General features: G+C 39.8%; 1 protein-coding gene across 9 annotated transcripts in view; it reads left to right on the top strand.

Moving 5' to 3' along the window:
• Positions 1-13,510, top strand: part of dgkh (diacylglycerol kinase, eta) — a 106,111-nt gene extending 92,601 nt beyond the window's left edge. For 6 of the 9 annotated variants that reach the window (XM_047370145.1, XM_047370144.1, XM_047370146.1 and 3 more), the window contains 4 exons: positions 1,142-1,234; positions 1,325-1,444; positions 3,820-3,925; positions 11,016-13,510. In XM_047370145.1, the coding sequence (XP_047226101.1) occupies positions 1,142-1,234; positions 1,325-1,444; positions 3,820-3,925; positions 11,016-11,068 (372 nt within the window). In that variant the 3' untranslated portion in view covers positions 11,069-13,510. Of the gene's footprint in view, positions 1-1,141; positions 1,235-1,324; positions 1,445-2,263; positions 2,411-3,797; positions 3,926-4,775; positions 4,907-11,015 lie in introns of all 9 variants that reach the window. The other 3 variants (XR_007038955.1, XM_047370151.1, XM_047370143.1) reach the window with 3 other exon arrangements.
• Positions 13,511-20,171: the final 6,661 nt, after the last annotated feature.

The following is a 20,171-nucleotide window of genomic DNA, read 5'->3' as shown; positions in this document are numbered from 1 at the left end:
CAGTGTGAAGGAAAAGTTCGCCTGTGAGTTTTTGTGTCTCCAGATATTCGCCTCCATTGCATCGTCCTGTGAGAGACGCTGGAAATGGCAACGAAAGTTTATTTTCCGTGGGTTTTATAATCCCAGGTGACGTCAGAGCTGCAATGTCGGTTGAGCTGCGCATGTCGAACCGCGCAGCCCAGCCAGTATATCCCCCCAAAATGGATGACCCCAACATCAGCCATGTTTCTACCTCCTTGTTTTCGTTCAGGGCCATGCATTAAGTGCCACCCATGCTATAAACAATAAAAACAGAAAGAAAATGATGTTGATATATTATTTGGGTTTATCAGAACTCAGGAAATAACATCAGCTTTTATTTGTGCAACAGCTATATGGAATTATTAAGTCGGGGTTGATGAGATATCACTGACTTTCCCAACCAGAATTCTAACTTCAGAGGATTTTCCTTTTGAATATTTTGACTTAGACCATGACCACAGAACCAGTTTCCTTCCTGAACATACGATGGCTGGTCATTCACTTGCTGTTACTTGCATATCATTGTTTGAACAGATGATCATGGCACCTTCAAGCATTTAGAATTTGGACCCAAGTGTGAAGCAGACAGGAGGAGGTCCACAGTTTCCTTCATTTTCCCCTGTTGTAACACAAGGAAGCAGTGTGTTTAAGGTGTACATACATCCACAAGTATGCCTCCATTTATCTCCAAGCTTGTAAATTAACTTATCAGAAGTTTACAAAGCCATGACATCATCATCATCATCTGGGCTTTGCCAGTTGTTTCAGGGTATGGTAATCTTAGTGTATCTAAAGGTCTTACTTTGAGAAAGTGAAAAAAAAGTTCCAACTATTCTGGAATTGAGCAAATAGAAATAATCTTGGTAATCCTTAGTGACATAAAAAAGGAAAAGTTTAGTCTGATTAAATATCTGACAGAGAGGAAAAAAAAGGTTGTGTGTCTTTTTATACGCTGTATGTAAACATCTGGTTTCAGAGGTATGTCTGAAGTGATTTCTTACTGGAATCACTCATCTAACTGTTAAAGCAGCTAAGGTGTGGCTTGCTTATGTCCCAGTTAAGTCTGTTTTAATGTTGCATTGTGACGTCAGACCCAATAACTGTAGTGCTCCTTCTCCAGAGCTTGACGAGGAACACTGCTATTGAGGTGGCGAGCACTGTCAAGGCGCTCTACAATGAGACTGAGTCTCTGCTGTTGGGACGAGTCTCTTTGGTTAGTTCTAAAATTGATTCTTTTTACTACAATTTGTTTTAATGCTTAGTTTTGTTTTTTTTATCAGTTGACACTTTGTTTTTCTTTCAGCAACTGGACCCACCAGAGGAGGAGCAGCTGTCCAGTGCTTTGCAGAGCCTGGATGTTGAACTGGGCAAACTCGGAGAAATCCCCTGGCTCTACCACATATTGCAGCCCAACGATGAGGAGGTAAGCAACTCCTACTTCTCATAACTGAGTCCTGTCTGCTCTTATACACAAAAATAAACAAAACAATGCAATAAGAGTAGGGAAGTAGGTTATTGGTAGTAAAAAGCATCTAAAACAGAACACACACAATCTGTATAAACATGCATATTCAAACAGAAAGTGACAGATTTTTCAGAATCCAAGTTTACTTCACTCTTTAGTTGTAGAGGGCAAAGTATAATTTGTCAAAACAGCGCATGATGACATCAGCCAACAGTGAAAATGAACATCTAGATAGAGCAATAGACCACGTTCTGTTATGCCTTTAAAAGGAGAACGCCCACCAAAAGACACCTTTGGCACACATTGGATACACCAGAGCAGATCTGTGGATTTTGGGCAATTGTAGTTATTCATTTCTGCCAGCAGGTGGAGCAGCATACAATAAATCATTACTTCCATCCATCTATTTTCTATACCCGCTTCCATGGGGGAGCTGGTGCCTATCTCTAGCAGTCTACAGGCGAGAGGCAGGGTACACCCTGGACAGGTCACCAGTCCATCACAGGGCTAAAATACAACTTGTTACACCAAAAAGAATTTACTACACCGTAAAATGTTCACTATGTAAATATTTTAAACAACTTCAAAATATTAGCTTAGTATTCCTTCTTTATGTCTTGCCTTTGAACTAGATTTCTCACTAGAATAGCTAATCTCATAAGAATTGACTGCCAGACAATATTTTTTAACAAGTGATATATATTGTTTTCAGCATGAAAGGTCCAGGGATAGAGGAGGTGTAAAGTTGATGGTGGTGCCGGTTCTGTTCCCTTTTAGCTAACTGGAGGTACTGTCACTTTCAAGTTCAGGGATGCCAGATTAACCTATTTAGTGTGAGTCCTGTCCTGAAATCTTGGTCAGTCTTCTTCTTCAACTGCTTCATGATAGTTGGCAAACAACTCAGTGCGGTACTGACACCTTGAGGTAATAGTGACACATTGCAACCATGTGCCAATGAAAACAAGACCATTAGTTTAGAAAGTTCTTCTTCTGCATTGTTTACTCTTGTGTCCTGTAATGATGACTGGAATTCTTGACAATTGCTGCCTATCTCTACTAGTTATACCGTTTTTCTACAAAACTGATGTGCCTTTTTAAAACATATTTATTTTTCTTTTTAAAATGTAAAGCTTAATGTTTGATTTTTTAATTAGTGCAAACATTAAATTGGATGGTTTTACCACTTCTTTCCTTTTAAACCAAAATTATTTTGCATAAAAAGCAGTGACTGTAACCTAGAAAAAGTTCACAGCATGTAATTAGACTAGTTAAAGAAACGGCAGTTCTAGAGATGTACTGATCAGAGATCTGTGGCTATTTCATATTTCGTAAATATCTTCTAAAACCCATTTTAGCTTATTCCAAATTTTCTTTAAGAACTATAAGTGTTCAAAGTAATGTCATTTACTAGATATACAGTATGAGGACCAGATGTGACAGCCCACCACGTGTGTGAGAGGACTCACTGTGAGAAATGGGATTTATCAATTTTTGAAAGGGACAAAATGATTTGGAGGTGACATTTTAAATTGCCTTTAGAATTCATTAGCAGAATAAGCCCAGCTAGCATTACTAACTGTAAATAGCAGTCTCCATGAGTATTCCTCAGAGGATATAAAACTTAAATTAACTCTGAGATTGTCAAAAGGCTGCTGACAGACAGAGGCTTATAGCTGAAAAGGATAATACTGTGCTATAATATGCTATAATAGCATATAAAGTGCTATAATAATATAAAATTATCTCCATTGCCAATTGGAGGAAACATCCCCAAGATGGGTCATCATGTGGTCAGACAGCTCTTTTTTATTTCATAAAAATACAAAATGACCAATAATTCAAAAATATGGAATGGCAAAGGAGCAAGTTGACCTGTATCTACTGGAGTCCAGCTCTCTGCTGTAGAAGCCTGCATGAACAGCTGACTTACCTCCATGGAAAATACTGTTTCTTTTAAAAAACTTCTTCTTTCTCTCTTTGGTGATTTTTCTAACTTTATTTTAAACACATTACTGAAACGGAAAGTGTATTTAACTAATCTTTCATCAGTAACAACTTCCACAATGAAAATAGTCTGTTCAGCAGAACCTTTTAGCAATTACATATGTTGCATTCAATGTTCAGAAAAAGATTGGATATATATTGTGACCAGCTGGATCAGGGCCCATAAACACAAAGCTGGTAACCATGTGATTTCTCAGTGCATCTCTATAAAATTCACAAAGTGTTCCCATGATATTGGTGCTGTATTGTTAAATGTAGCATTGCTCCAAGTAACAAGAGAGTTGAGTAACTAAATGAAAGGCTATAGGTTGACTGTGCTTATGTACCAGGACCAATCTCTGGGTTACGGCAAGAGGAACAGTCGCAGCAGCGTGTTTCGCATAGTGCCCAAGTTCAAGAAGGAGAAGGCCGCCAAGAAGATGAGCCCTCAGTCAGGTAGGGATCACACTGTCACCTTCCCTCTGAGCAGACAGAATACCTACTGTCCGCTCAGGATGGTGATTCAGCAAGGGTCAAAGGTCAATTAGTCTAACATCAAGTATTATGGAGACTGCATTGCTTCCTGCACTTAAGGATATATATGATTCCTTATTAATAAAGTAGCCTACATGGTATGGAAAGAAGATTAGTGTCATCACACTCCACACATAAAGGTGGTAATGCTTTTTGATTAAAGTGGTGTCTGGTTCAAGTGCTACATCCCACACTGTAAGCCGAACCATCAACTTGCACTCTGCCCCTTCATTTATGCTCCTATCCAAGCTTCTGGACGTTCAAGTCTGTCCACCATGGTGATCGTGCGTTTTCAGTTATCAGTTTTACATAGAGGTAGGGGGAAGGTCCTTCTCTCATTGCAGGCTAAATTTCCCGCAGAACACACAGCCTTCTGCCTTCTTCTACCTCTTACTTTTTCTGTGTTCTGACAACAGTTGAAAACATGCATGACCGCTCCCCCCTCCTGTACTCACCCCAAGTCTCACCTGAAACCTAATGCATTGTTCTTACCAACTGTCAGCCTCTTCATCTTCCCTCCTTCCCCGCCAACCGCCGCCACTGCATTTTCCCTCATACTTTGTCTTTTCTTCCTTTCTTACCTGTGATTTACCCCAACATGTGACCATCTGTGAGCATTTGTGCGTGTGTGATGCCATTTCCATATCTGTGTGTGAAAAATCCTGTGTGAAATGAGTCAGAGATTCAGGTAAAGTGGTACCTGTGAGGCGCTCTGAGCCGCTCTCTGCTCTGCTTTGTGTGTGTGTGTGTTTGTGTGTGTCTGTGTGAGTAGTGGAGAGGTGGGGCACAGAGGAGGTGGGCGTCTGGCTGGAACAGCTGAGTCTGGGGGAGTACAGAGACACTTTCATCCGGCACGACATCCGAGGCTCAGAGCTGCTGCACCTGGAGAGGAGGGACCTAAAGGTAAACACACACTCACACACGCACACAGATGTTTACACCCATTAGTGAATCCGACAATCAACTTATCCTGTCTCCTCTTGGTGTGCTGCCTCTCTTTTGCTCTGTGATCTGTTCGATGTCTCCCTGTTTTGCCACCTCTTGCGCTGCATCGCTCTGCTTGGCTTTTACTGTCTGATCTTGCTTGACGAAACGACCTGCTGTAACCCACTAACATTGTGTATTTGCTGACAAGGAGGGAAGCAGATGTGGGGGTGAATATGGAAAGTCCAAACCTAGCTGAGCTGCTTGTAGGAGGTCAGAAGGTCAAAATCTGGCAGTTTGATACCTGTGGTGTTTAAATTTGCTTATCTTATCTACAAGTGCATCTAAATGTGTTTTAATCTGTAGTGCTGGTGTGGAAAAGAACAACCTCTGAAGGGAAGGACTAACTTCCTTTTCACTACAAGGTGGAAGAACTGGGAAACTAGCTCCTCCTAATGAAATGCCCTCCTTACTCAAACCAAGTTGGGATGCTAACAACATAAAAACAATGCAGTGACTTTTAGGTTTATTTAGATTTCTTCTGTTCCAGAGATCATTAAGCCTACATGATCCTAATTTTATTCGTTTATACATCCATCACAGCATTTCATGCCTGCAACAAATTCCAAAAGAGTTGGAACAAGCTTGTTGTAATAACTTGAAGAGTTACAGGTCCTTCTCAAAATATTAGCATATTGTGATAAAGTTAATTATTTTCTATAATGTAATGATGAAAATTTTACATTCATATATTTTAGATCATTGCACACTAACTGAAATATTTCAGGTCTTTTATTGTCTTAATACGGATGATTTTGGCATACAGCTCATGAAAACCCAAAATTCCTATCTCACAAAATTAGCATATTTCATCCGACCAATAAAAGAAAAGTGTTTTTAATACAAAAAACGTCAACCTTCAAATAATCTCCTCCTCAGTAGAACTCTTGTATCTTTTGTTAACTCTTGGATAAACTGCTGGATTTTGGCAGCTCTGCAATTCGTGGTGTAAGTGGGCTTGGTGGTTCCTTTCTTACCCAGGCCATATCTTATTGCCGGATAACCAACTATAATTGCAGTCATTGTATGGAGTTGTCAGACTATTGAGTCGTCAAGTATTCTAGAATTGCACCGGTCAAGGTGGCAGCAGGTTGTAGTAGCTCTGTTGCTTTTCATTCTGATTAATTATTTTTAATAACTCAAATTCTTGTAGTGAATAAAAAATAGTTTTTTATTTTTATGATTATCCTCTCTGGTATCGGATACTGTGCTGCTGGAAGGATTTTTGCTGACACTTTTTTCAACTGTGGGACATTTGTTATCGTGTGTCACCATGGCAACGTTTTTTTTTGTTTTTTTACAGCTGATTAATATCTCCAAAGATCAAATAATTGTTATGATTTGGGGTTGTCTGGTTTTTGGGTTTTTCTTATATTTGTCTCAGTTTTTGAATCAGGCTTCTGTTTGTTATTTTTCTGGTCATGTTTTAGTCTTGTTCATGTTTTGTCAAGTGTGGTTTTTGGTTCTGGTCATGCTTTAGTTTTTGTTTGTATTCAAGAGTCTCTGTTCTTGCTCCAGCCACGTTCTGTTCTGTCTGTTAATTATCTTTATCCGGTTCACCTGCTCCAAACTAATCTGTCTCCTAGCTCCACCTGGTTTACTCTCCATATATACACTCCTGTTCAGTTGTTCTTTGCGGAAACATTATTCAAATATTGCTCTTGTCCTGTAGTCACGCCACGCCTGTCTCGACCAGCCTGGCCAAGTCTGCTTTTGCCTGTTCTGCCTGCCCGTTCGTTGTTTTGTTCCTGCCTCTTTTTAGAGTGAGTTTTTGTTTTTTGTTAAATTGTTTTTTTCACCTGCTCGTCTGCATTCTGTGGTTCTATCTCGCAAACCATAACAATACTTCAACTACAACCCCAAATCCCTTATGAGTTGAGGTGCCATGGATGCAGAGCAGGAACAAAGAGAGAGAAGGGGGAAGTTCAAATCATCTCTTCCATCAATTATGATGGGCAATGTGAGATCATTGGGAAACACATTGGATGAACTCCAAGCCCAACAAAGGACCAGGCCAGAGTACCTGGAATGCAGTATTATGTGTTTCACTGAGACATGGCTGCAGGATCATATCTCTGACTCCACCCTCTGACTCCACCGTTACTCCATAGTTACTGTGGAAAAATCTCACCGTTCTGGTGGGGATAGTGTTACAGAAGTTTATATAGTTGGTCACACACTCAGTCATGGCATTGATGTCATCTCCATGTGGCTGGCACAGTGCATCCCAGTCTGTAGCCTCAAAGCAACCTCGCAGGGCTTTCTGTGACCGTCTTCTCACAGTTCTCTTCATTACAGGTTACCTCTGAACAAAGGGCTTATATTTTGTGCAGAGAAAAACAAGATTGTGTTCTGATTTGTCTAGAGGAGGTCTTGCTTTAGAGATGTATGTGTCCTTGACATTTGCATAAAACAAATCCAATGTTTTGTTTTCTCTGGTAGAGCAGCTGGCAAACTGTTGAAAGGTTGGAAGTGTACCAGAGATTGAAGCATGGTTAAAATCACCAGATATTGTTACAAACGCATTGGGGTGTTGTGTCTGTAGCTTAGCAACAACTGAGCTATTGACATCACATGCAGTGTCGGCAACAGCTGAAGGTGGAACATAAACTGTTGCCAAAATAACACTGGTGAACTTTCTGGGTAAATAATATGGACAAAAACTTACTGCTAACAATTGAATATCTGGGCTGCAGATGACACTTCATAGCAACATGTCCTGAATAGCACCATCTGTTGTTCAGAAGTACTGCTAGTCCACCTCCTTTGTGTTTGCCGCTCCTCTTTAAATCTCTGTCTGCTCATTTGGTCAGAAAGCCTGGCAGAGAGACGGTGGAGTCAGAGATATGATCCTGCAGCCATGTCTCAGTGAAACACATAATACTGCATTCCAGGTACTCTGGCCTGGTCCTTTGTTGGGCTTGGAGTTCATCCAATGTGTTTCCCAATGATATCACATTGCCCATCATAATTGATGGAAGAGATGATTTGAACTTCCCCCTTCTCTCTCTTTGCTCCTGCTCTGCATCCATGGCACCTCAACTCATAAGGGATTTGGGGTTGTAGATGAAGTATTGTTATGGTTTGCGAGATAGAACCCCAGAATGCAGACGAGCAGGTGAAAAAAACAATTTAATAAATAACAAAAACTCACTCTAAAAAGAGGCAGGAACAAAACAACGAACGGGCAGGCAGAACAGGCAAAAGCAGACTTGGCCAGGCTGGTCGAGACAGGCGTGGCGTGACTACAGGACAAGGGCAATATTTGAATAATGTTTCCGCAAAGAACAACCGAACAGGAGTGTATATATGGAGAGTAAACCAGGTGGAGCTAGGAGACAGATTAGTTTGGAGCAGGTGAACTGGATAAAGATAATTAACAGACAGAACAGAACGTGGCTGGAGCAAGAACAGAGACTCTTGAATACAAACAAAAACTAAAGCATGACCAGAACCAAAAACCACACTTGACAAAACATGAACAAGACTAAAACATGACCAGAAAAATAACAAACAGAAGCCTGATTCAAAAACTGAGACAAATATAAGAAAAACCCAAAAACCAGACAACCCCAAATCATAACAATTATTTGATCTTTGGAGATATTAATCAGCTGTAAAAAAAACAAAAACAAACGTTGCCATGGTGACACACGATAACAAATGTCCCACAGTTAAAAAAAGTGTCAGCAAAAATCCTTCCAGCAGCACAGTATCCGATACCGGAGAGGATAATCATAAAAATAAAAAACTATTTTTTATTCACTACAAGAATTTGAGTTATTAAAAATAATTAATCAGAATGAAAAGCAACAGAGCTACTACAACCTGCTGCCACCTTGACCGGTGCAATTCTAGAATACTTGACGACTCAATAGTCTGACAACTCCATACAATGACTGCAATTATAGTTGGTTATCCGGCAATAAGATATGGCCTGGGTAAGAAAGGAACCACCAAGCCCACTTACACCACGAATTGCAGAGCTGCCAAAATCCAGCAGTTTATCCAAGAGTTACGCACCCTTAACAAAAGATACAAGAGTTCTACTGAGGAGGAGAGACCAGCCCTTGCTGACCTTCGGTATATTCTAGGGAAAAGGCTGGGGACCTTTTGGAGAGCAGAGTGGCATAAGGAAAGGGGAAGAGAGAGGATGCTGGGTGATTAAGGCAGCTTTTGCTCCAGTGCTGTACCTTACATTGTGTACAATGTAAGGTACAGCACTGTGATCTCTCCACTGCTGGTACGCACTTTCAACAGTGTAAAGTCAGTTGGGGACGCCTATAAAGGCATGCTCTGCTGAGACATCCCTAAGGAGTTTTATTTCTGCACAGTTTTATAGTATGAACCAGTGGTCTAAGGGTGTTTCTAGTAAATATTTTTTCGGGCAGAATTGCTCCACACAAAAATAAGAACATTGAAAAATAGCAGCTTTTGACATTAGACACACCGGTGCAGATTCTCAGTCACCCAGGACATGTCAATCCTAAGTGCTTCTACTAAAGCATGAGGTTTGACTGGGACCTGGTTATTTTTATGCCAGATGGGGGTTTTAATATTTGACCAAATAATATTTTGCTTATTTACAGGTTTGTTTTGTTTTGTTTTGGGTCTGTGTTATATTAGTGATTTTAACTGTTTCACTGTACTGAATGAAAGTACTTTATAGGATTTGTTCTTGCTGTACATGTCCTTGAAGACTTGCAGTGTTTTTTATTATTTGTCTTGAGTATAAAGCTCTGTTTGAGTTTGTATCTGTTTTAAAAGGGTTTTTGTTCTTGATCAGCTATAGTTGTTACACAGGGTTCCTACTCAGACTCAAAAATTAGCTTTTTTTTTAAGGTTTTGATAAGACTTCTCCATATCTAACTTTGTAAAGGATAAAAGTACATGTTGTTAGGAATACATTTCTTTAACTAGTGACATGCCATTTATTTGGATTATGTTACAAAAGATGGTCCTCTTTTTTTCCACCAAATTGGTTCCAGTGTTAGTTAGATCCAACACGTTTTGTTTTTGACGTCACTGATGAAACATTCCCTATAACATCGAAAATCTGTTACCATTTCAGCGTCTCCTCTTTGCAGGGACAGAGAAGAAAACTAGTTGCTGTGGTAATCTCATCTCATGTTTAAGTAGAACTGAAATAATGCAAGCTTGTGTGTGAGTTCACACTCGCTGATTGAAAGTTCTTCTAGAATCACCAGCTAGTGTTTACTGTCCTGCCTGTTGTTACTCCTATTTGCAGCAAAATCATGTTTGAAAAGATGCTCAGCATTGAATTGCACAAAAAATGTGTTGCTTAAAACAGCATTTATGGGTGCGGCGGTGGCGCAGGGGTTAAGAACGCACGACCCATGTACAGAGACTTCAGCCCTCAAACGCAGCCCGTGACCTGGTTCAACTTCCAGTCCAGGCACATTTGCTGCATCTTTTCACCCTTTTTCCTGTGACCTACTAAGAAATAAAGTACACTAGTGCACTGCAGTCCTCTACAGAAACTTATCTGGCTGTGGAAAAGCATTCTGCATCTTTACTGTTTTTCATAGAAGCAGTAAAAAACCGACTCCAGCACCAGCACTGAAACTTTAAAATGTCAAGGTTCCCCTTTTCTTTTTAGGGAAGCTGTTTTTGTGCTTGAAAACAACAAATTGATGTATGCTGATACACCAAAGGAGAGTTTACTGAAAGTAGCGCACATACATACAATAATGTTTTGTTTTTTTAAGTGGCCAGATTTGACCTAGAAATGTGGAATTTTGAGTGTGGAAAATATTTTAAAGAAAAACGAATGGCCGTCAGGAAAAGCAGTGACTGCCATTTTGCATTTTCTGGTAGTTCATGAAAAGTGTCCTTTTTTGCAGAGCATACTTTGGTGGTCCTTTGTTCTGTAGGTAGTGCTATGCAACTTTTCAAATGGTTAATAGGAAACATGGAAAATCCCAGTAAGACCTAATATTACCTGTTATAATCAGTGTTTGCTCACTTCACTTGACTTCTTCTCTTTTGTCTCCTTGTTGGGTCTCAGGATCTGGGGATATCGAAAGTGGGTCATATGAAGAGAATTCTCCAGGGAACTAAGGAGCTGGCCAAGGCCTCCATGGTTGACCTCTAACCTGGGAGCATAAACTACCAGAGAGGGGAAACACACATTCCCCCAACATGACTCAATTTGGGAGCACCATAGGCAGTGAGTGAGGAGACAGGTATTCAAGGAGAGCTGGCTTTAATCTCTCTGCTGTGAAGGCCTTTGGGACGGTGTGGATAGGAAATGGACATGTGTGTGTTTGTTCGTGCTCTGGTGCCAATATGGCAGTCAAGAAAGGTGAGGAAAGTTCAAAAAGGAAGTCATGAATCTTTGTAACAAAAGCCATTCGAAAGTTAAAAACCACTCATAGCACACTATCAGGTATGCAAGAAACCATAATAATTAGTTGTCTGAGCTGTGATAAACTAGTAGCATAACTAGGACTTCCAGGATTTTGGGGTTCAGTTTTATTTGGAGGTGAGTGTAAGCTGGAGATGCATTTGAGTATTAAAGCAACCGACAGGATTTTGCTGAAACAGCAAACAAACATCTCCATCTGCTGAAGGTGTTCTGTAGGATGCTGTTGCATGCTATGCTTGCTAAACTTTAAGTATCTTTAATTGCATGATTAGTGTATTGATTTTTGGTGTGCAAGGTAACACTTGAAGAGGTTTTACATGACTTAAGTATTACAATGCCATTTGTTACTACTGAAACCAACCCTATTGGTCTAAGATAATGTGTTTTTCTTGCTCGATTTAATTTATTTTGCTTGCATGACAATGATGTGTCAAGGATATCTGTCAAGTGCCATACTGTCACTCATTTGTTGTGAAACATGCTCTATCAGTGCTCATCTTACGACAATAATTATGAGGTATGAATTTGTGGAGTTGTTGTCTGTGGATGTGAAAACCGAACCAAAGTGAATGTTGAAGAAAACATGATCAGCTGATGATTTTGTTTCTAGGACCGGTGGGGTCTGGTTCAGAGTGGGACAAACAAGATCTAGTTTCAGGCGGTTCCAAGGAGACACTGTTGGTCAGGTGCCAACTACATATTATAGGGTTGCTCAGTTTTTTTAGGAATACTTAAAGGGCACTTTTCATATCTTGCTTTATGCAAGTGTAAATCCTCATATCATAATGTAGAATAAAAAAAAAATCACCTCAACTTTGTATCTTTTGGCAGTTTAACACTAATGCAAATATCAGTTCGATACCAGTTTTGAATATGTAATGAAGCAGTTGATCTGCAGCCTGCATCGCGTTTGCTCAAGTGCAGCTTTTCTTCTTCTATTTACAACTTGATAGAAACCTTTACCTGTTAGTTCCTTTAAGATTGGTGGCATTACAGGGTATATTTCTAGGTGTGATGCTAAGTTTGTACATACTTATGAACTGTACATACAGTAAACACGTGGATGCAAACAATGTTTGTAAGTGTTGTAGCCTTATGCATTTTGTAGTTTTGCTGACATGGCATGCATTGGGAAAAGCTCCACTTTTGGACCGAGTAAGAACCACCTTAACAATTGTGCATTGCTGATTTTCTGCTAATCTCTTGTACATGTTAACATTGTTGTGTTCTAATTATGGTGCAATATCTGATCTCTTATTTTGTTTCTGTCTCTTAAGCTTTGCAAAATCATCTGTGGGAAAAACACCTGAATTGAGTGTTTTATTTATTTGTTTCTATATTTTGTTTATCTGTAAGAGGTTTTAAAGTTAGGCCCACAGCTGTTTCTTACATGCTCCAGATTTCTTCCAGTGGTTGATTTGTTTGTAGATTTGCTCCTTTGTGCTTCCAAGATGATATTCTAATAAGATTATGTGGGAATGGATAGACTGGGCAGACACGACTGTTGTCTTATTATATATCATAATGTTTTCACGTACATTTGGGTGCTGAGACTAAAAGTCACACAGACAGTTATATGTGTTCAGCTGCAAACCAATTCTTTGGCTTTTCCTTACAAACCTAATCAATATATTACAGGTCATGACACCTTATTAGAAAAAGCTGAGACAGTGTAAAACATGTTACTTCGGTGCAGACAGTCATAAAAAAAGATATTTCATGTTTTATCTGAATTAGATTTTGATAAAAATGATTCGTTCCTTCATTTCAGGTTTCTACATCTTAAAGAAGAGAGGAAGTCAGACAATAAAGCTTTTTTCACTTCTTCCTCCAACACTTAAGTGGCATTAAGTCACTAATGATAAGGAGTGATTGTTGTTTTGTTTAAAGTATTATTTTTTGAGAGAAAAAGTCAGAGACCCAGGAAAAGCCTCAGTGCTAAGCGGGGCACCACTGTGCAGCCCTCTCAGTAAATATTACACTTACAATGTCTTACCAAACAATTTATACCACTTGGTTTTTCTACATTTTGTCACACTGCAATCACAAACATTAATGTATTAATTTTATGTGATAACCCAACATGAATGAATGCAAGGTTTTCAGTTTGTTTTATAAGTAAACGTCTGAAAAGTGTGGCCTTTAAAGACAAAAATTCTTGCAAAATGACTCAAACTCAGTCCGGTTGGATGGAGAGAATCTCTAATCTCTAATCTTAGATTCAGGTCAGGGCCCGTATTCACAAAGAATCCTAAGACTAAAAGTAGCTCCTAAAGACGTCATTCTAAGAAAAATTGCAGTTTCTTGAATTCTAAGATTTTTCTTAGAATTTTCCTTCGGTGAGATAAAAGTTATTCATGAAGCATCTTAGACCTTGAGACAGCTCCTATAATGAGGAAATGTTAAGAGTAGTGAGGAGGGCTTTTAGTGAGCCTAAGAGTGTCTAAGCAGGGAAGATGGTGGAAAGACAGAGAGAAAGGAGAGATATTCTCCACACAATTACCAGTGAGTTAATAAAACGCTACCAGCTCGACTGCGCAGGGATCCAACCCCTTAATAGTGGAGTAAATGAGCACATAAACTTCTAGAACCATCATACAGTTATTACTATAGAGATTAGATAAACCTTATCATCTCCCTAGGAAGAAATTAAATAGTTTCAGCAGCAGGGCAGGTTAAAGGTGCACCTCTAGTAAGGTAATATTAGGAAGGATAAATAAATAATAGAAACATTAATACATAACCATGAATTAAAAGTGAACAAAATTACAAACTATAACGTACAGAATTATTTAAATATTTACAGACAGTAAAATGCTTTCAAAAAATACATTTAGGAAAATTTGAAAAACTTGGAAAGAAAATATAAATCCAAACTCTAGACAAGATAAAGTACAATAATCTGAGCACTATAGACATAGGACGAAGATGTAAATGAGGGGAATTATTTGATGTATTGAACATGATGTCAGCAGCCTCAGCCTAAATGGTCATCTCCAACGCTCCCGGTCTGTGGAGACGTTCCCTGGTGTGCTGCTATCTCCTCTCTAGCTTCTGATTGCAGCAGGTACCAGCGCTGCTCACATTCCAGGCTGGTGCTGAAAGCAGAGGGAATGGCGCAGTGATCTGCTCAGGAATGCCTGTTTGTTCCCATTATGATCCCAGGACCAAATCTACCTTTCAACACTCCTCTCTTCTCCTCCACCAGCAGGCTCTGCTCCTCTGTTCAGTTTGGTTTTCTCCACCTTTTTTTCTCCGTTTTGTTTTGGTTATTTTACCAAACTAAACCTCATTATACAAGAAGGAGATCACAGTGTCACAGTGATGCTGTGTGACAATTAATAATTTTTTCCTTAGTTTTATCATCGTGATTTAAACATTTCTGAATCCAGTCTAAATTCTATCATCGGTTAGTTTCTCTCCATTGATTAATAGGTGCACGTTTGTTTTTTTTGTTTGTTTTTTTTGCAACCACCAATCACAGCTCTTAGAAGACAGCATCACACCTAGCAATGGGGATTTCTGTCGTCTCCTCGCTCAGAGTCACTCTCAGCAGCGAACTGAATCACTCTTAAGCTAGTCCTGGGCAGGAATTTTTAGGTTACGATAGGAGCTCTCTGAGAGGACTCTGAGAATCTCTGTGAATACGGGCCTTGGACTTTAACTAGACCATTCTAACACATTGATTTACTTTGACCTAAATCATTCCATTGTCACTCTGGATGGATGTATATGTATGGTTGTTGCACTGCCAGAAGGTGAAACTCCACAAAAGTCTTAACTGTCAAGTCTTTTGCAGTCTCAAACAGGTTCCCCAGTATTTCCATGTATTTAGCACCATCCATCTTCCCATTAGCTATGGCCAGTTTCCTGCCCCTGCTGAAAAAACGCAGCCCCAAACATGATGTTGCCACCCCCATGTTTCACTGTGAGAGTGGTGTTTTCAGGGTAATGTGTATTTTTAGCTTTGCCACACATATGCATGTAGACATAAAAGTTCAATTTTAGTCTCAACTGACCAGAGCCGTCATATGTTTGATGTTGATAAAGATGTTCTACATGGTACATACCTTAAATCGGACCTCATGGGGTTTCCCAAACATCTGAGGGCTTAACAGAACAGCTGTATTTATACTGAGATAAAATTGTTTACTGATTATGTTACTTTTGGATGTAATCTATTTTAATTAGAGGTATCAGGGTGAAGGGGGCTGAATGCATATACAGGTAATACTTGTGACGTTTTTATTTGTAAAAAAACAGTGGAGAAACATGTATAATTTTATTTTCATTGCTCTTGACAGTTAAGTGCTACTTTGTGTTGGTTTGTCACATGAGATTGAAATAAAAGGCATTGAAGTTTGTGGTAGTAAAGTGATTAAACATGAAAAACCTAAAGATTATGAATAATTTAGCTAAGCACATTTTAGACAAGTCATATTGTGGGTTCAAACTCTTTGCACTTACTGTGTGTAAAAACCAGACACAAGTATTGTTGTTTTTAACTGCTTCAGCTTTTCTGATTTGGGACTGCACACCCAAACAGTGACTAAATACAGTAGGTCTGGTCACCATCATGTATTATCATGTATTATCATGTATTATCTATAATATCCCACAAGGGGGCGATCTAACACATGTCAACTTCCAAAGCAAGCAGCTTAAGCTCACAGCTTCCTACAGCGACAATCAGTTCAGTTGACTGTGGAGCTGCTCACTGATTGGACTACAAAATGGATCCGGTTTTAACCTTCACGACATAAATATGTGTACTTTTTTCTTATCATGCAGCCAAAGATATTTGTTTATGATAAATTCCATTCCATTGCAGTGCAAGTCTTCAACAGGGGATCGCTTAGCCTCCATTTAATTCGTTTAACTACACAATGAATTTGCACATGTATTATATTGCTGAAGACTCTCCTTAAGTGTGTGCATAAACACAGGGGTGAAAGATTTGAACCTTATTTTACTTTAGTCTCTGTAATGCCAGACACCAAGCTGAGTGCTGAAAAACACAGTCGCCATCTCAGTCAGCTGTATCTCTGTGTCTGAAGTGTCTGCCAGACTAGAGAGTTCTGCTCATTCCCAGTTAACAGTGGAAGTCGGCACTTTTGTCCCATGCTGTGTTTTCCACTGGTCTGTAAATAATGCTGCAAACTGCCTGGTTTTGACAAACCAACTGAACCCACACAGATCTGTAAAAAACAGATGAACACATAGTCTTTGCTGTGTTTTTTTAAAGTAATGGGAGAAAAGTGAGTTTTGTTTGTTTACATTATGTTTACAATGGCACAGGTTTCCTTTTTAAGATTATATATGTAGCTACAGACAATATTTGCATATTTATTGCCTAAGGTTTAATGACATAACGTGTATTGTGTTTTCACAGTTGGAATATAATGTTACTGTTCTCACCTGTATTAATATCTGGATGATTTTGGTAAAGTAGTTGAGCATTTTTATGACTACTATAAGTGACTGTCTTCTGTGCCTTTTTATGGTTAGAATGCATGGTTACCTATTTATTACGATTTGGAGTCACTGAGATGTGTATTTTTGTATTTGGAATAAATAAATGATTCAACCCTTGTTGTACATTTTAAGGTGCCTTGAAACAGGCCACCTATTCATATCTCTCTTCTTCAATAAAACCAAATACATATGCAGTGTGTTTCTGTCTCTTTCTGTTCTGACTCACTACCAGGACAAGAATTAATGCCTTTCTTCTGTTATATAAGTAAAACTAGCCGGTTCTGTTGCAGTAATCAACTACTTTATTTAAAAGAAGCCACAGCACTGTGATGTTGTGTGTTTCCATTGCAGGACAAAAAATTAAGTTTTTTTAAAGTTCATTGGAGAAAAAAAAACCTGCTTATTCTGCTTTGTATTTGGGTCGATGACATCACAAGAGGTACGAAAGGAGCTGATCAGCTGGCATTATTGAACACTGTCACAGATGGGCATCTTTTACTGCTTAATTAACAAATTTTCAAGCATTTTAGATGAATTTGAGTCTCCCGACCTTTAACCTTATGTGTTTGAGCTTCACTTTTATGCTCAAGCTGTTGTTCCAGTTTATTCATAACAGCTAGTTCCTAACTCAGTTTAGCTGGGCTAAAATGAATTGATTAATGATCATAGTTCTAAAAAAGCTAAGCTCTACTGGTTTCTTCTAAAACAAGCATTAACCAGAATGACTAAATGGTAAAAAAGGGGTTTTAACTAAATAATTTTAAACTAAGTACAGCTTCAAGCTGAACTAGTTCTTGTTCATTTATTATAATTCAATTCAAAAATACTTTATTAATCCCAAAGGGAAATTAAATGTTGTAGCTCATTATGTAGGTTTCTTCAAAGAGTCGTTGTAGATGCTGATGGCTGTGGGCAGGAAGGATCTCCTGTAGCGCTCCGTCTTACAGCAGATCTGAAGAAGCCTCTGACTGAAGACACTCTGTTGTTGTAGGACAATCTCATAAAGAGGATGCTCAGGGTTCTCCATAATGTTCTTCATTTTATGAAGAATCCTTCTTTCCACAATGATCTCCAGAGGTTCTAGAGGAGTCCCCAGAACAGAACCAGCCTTCTTTATCAGCGTGTTGAGCTTTTTTAAGTCCCTGGCTCTGATGCTGCTTCCCCAGCAGATGATGGCAGAAGAGATCACACTCTCCACAACAGACTTATAGAAGATATGCAGCATCTTGCTGCAAACACCAAAGGACCTAAGCTTCCTCAAGAAGTACAGTCTGCTCTGTCCCTTCTTGTAGATGGCTTCACAGTTGCATCTCCACTCTAGTCTGTTGTCCAGGTGAACACTGAGGTATTTATACTCCTCCACCACCTCCACTTCTTCTCCCATGATAGAAATAGTTTTTGACTTATTCGTGTTTCTCTTAAAATCTACAATCATCTCCTTTGTTTTAGTCACGTTCAAAATTAGATGATTGTTTCCACACCATGCCACAAGAGGTCCACCACCTTCCTGTACTCAGCTTCTTGTTCATCTCTGATCCACCCCACGACTGCAGAATCATCCGAGTATTTCTGCAGATGACAGGAGTCTGTCTTGTACTGGAAGTCTGAGGTGTACAGAGTGAAAAGTAATGGTGAGAGTACAGTCCCCTGTGGTGCTCCTGTGCTGCTGACTACCTGGTTAGACTCACAACCCTTCAGTCTCACAAACTGTGGTCTGTTTGTCAGGTAGTCTTTGATCCAGGAGATTGTTGAGGCCTCCAACTGAGTCTTCTGGAGTTTCTGACAAAGCAAATCAGGTTGGATTGTATTAAATGCACTGGAGAAATCAAAGAACATGATCCTCACAGTGCTGCTGGCTTTGTCCAGATGACAGTGGGTTTGTTGAAGCAGGTGTATGATGGCATCTTCAACTCCAACTCCACAGCGATAAGCAAACTGAAGGGGGTCCTGATGGTTTACTGTTTGCTTACTCAGGTGGGCCAACAGGAGTCTCTCTAGGACCTTCATGATGTGAGATGTCAGGGCAACAGGTCTATAGTCATTGAGGACTGATGGGTGAGTTTTCTTTGGTACCGGAACCAGACAGTACACAACACCGGAACCTTCTTCTGGGCCAGGCTAGGGTTGAAGAGGTGCTGCAGAATCCCACAGAGCTGCTCTGCACAGGCCTTCAGGACTCTAGGGCTGACATGATCTGGACCTGCAGCCTTATTCAGTCTCTCCAGTTGTCTCTTCACCTGACTTCTTGAGACACACAGGTGGAAGGGGGAAGCAAAGAAAGTATCAGCATCTTCTGATATGGTTGAAGGCAAACATGTAGCAGAAGGGTCTAGGGCTGAGGTGGAAGATAAAAAATGTGAGGTGTTACTGGACAGCTGTGGGTCCTGTGGGTCAAAGGAAGATGGAATGTCTGTTTGGCTGTGAGCAGGAGAGGAGGATGCGAAGCTGGTTTCTGAACTGAACCTATTGAAGAATGTGTTCAGTTCATTGGCTCTGTCCAGACCTCCATCGGTCTGATCTTCTTTCTGCTTGAAGCCTGTGATCTTCTTCATCCCTGACCACACATCTCTGATATTGTTTTGCTGGAGCTTGCTCTCCAGCTTCTTCTTGTACGCCTCCTTGCTGTCTCTTATCTTGACTTTAAGTTGCTTCTGTATAATCCTCAATAATTCTCTGTCTCCCTCTCTGAAGGCTCTTTTTTCTTGTTAAGCAGGTCCTTCAGGTCACTGGTGATCCGAGGTTTGTTATTGGGGAAGCATCTCATGGTTCTGGTGGGGATGATGTTATCCACACAGAAGTTTATATAGTCGGTTACACACTCAGTCATGGCATTGATGTCCTCTCCATGTGGCTGGCACAGTGTGTCCCAGTCTGTAGCCTCAAAGCAACCTTGCAGGGCTTCTTCAGCTTCCTGTGACCATTTTCTCACAGTCCTCTTTATTACAGGTTGCCTCTGAACAAGGGGCTTATATTTCGAGCAGAGAAAAACAAGATTGTGATCTGATTTGCCTAGAGGAGGTCTTGCTGTAGAGATGTATGAGTCCTTGACATTTGCATAAAACAAATCCAATGTTATGTTTTCTCTGGTAGAGCAGCTGACAAATTGTTGAAACGTTGGAAGTGTAGCAGAGAGTGAAGCATGGTTAAAATCACCTGAAATTGCCACAAAAGCATTGGGGTTTTGTGTCTGTAGCTTAGCAACAACTGAGCTGATGGCATCACATGCAGCGTCGGCAACAGCGGAAGGTGGAACGTAAACTGTTGCCAAAATAACACTGGTGAACTCTCTGGGTAAATAATATGGATGAAAACTTACTGCCA

The sequence above is a fragment of the Girardinichthys multiradiatus genome, chromosome 7 (genome assembly GCF_021462225.1).
Source record: "Girardinichthys multiradiatus isolate DD_20200921_A chromosome 7, DD_fGirMul_XY1, whole genome shotgun sequence".
NCBI lineage: Eukaryota > Metazoa > Chordata > Actinopteri > Cyprinodontiformes > Goodeidae > Girardinichthys > Girardinichthys multiradiatus.
Note: the sequence above shows the minus strand (reverse complement) of the source record. Positions and strands in the feature narration are given on the sequence as shown.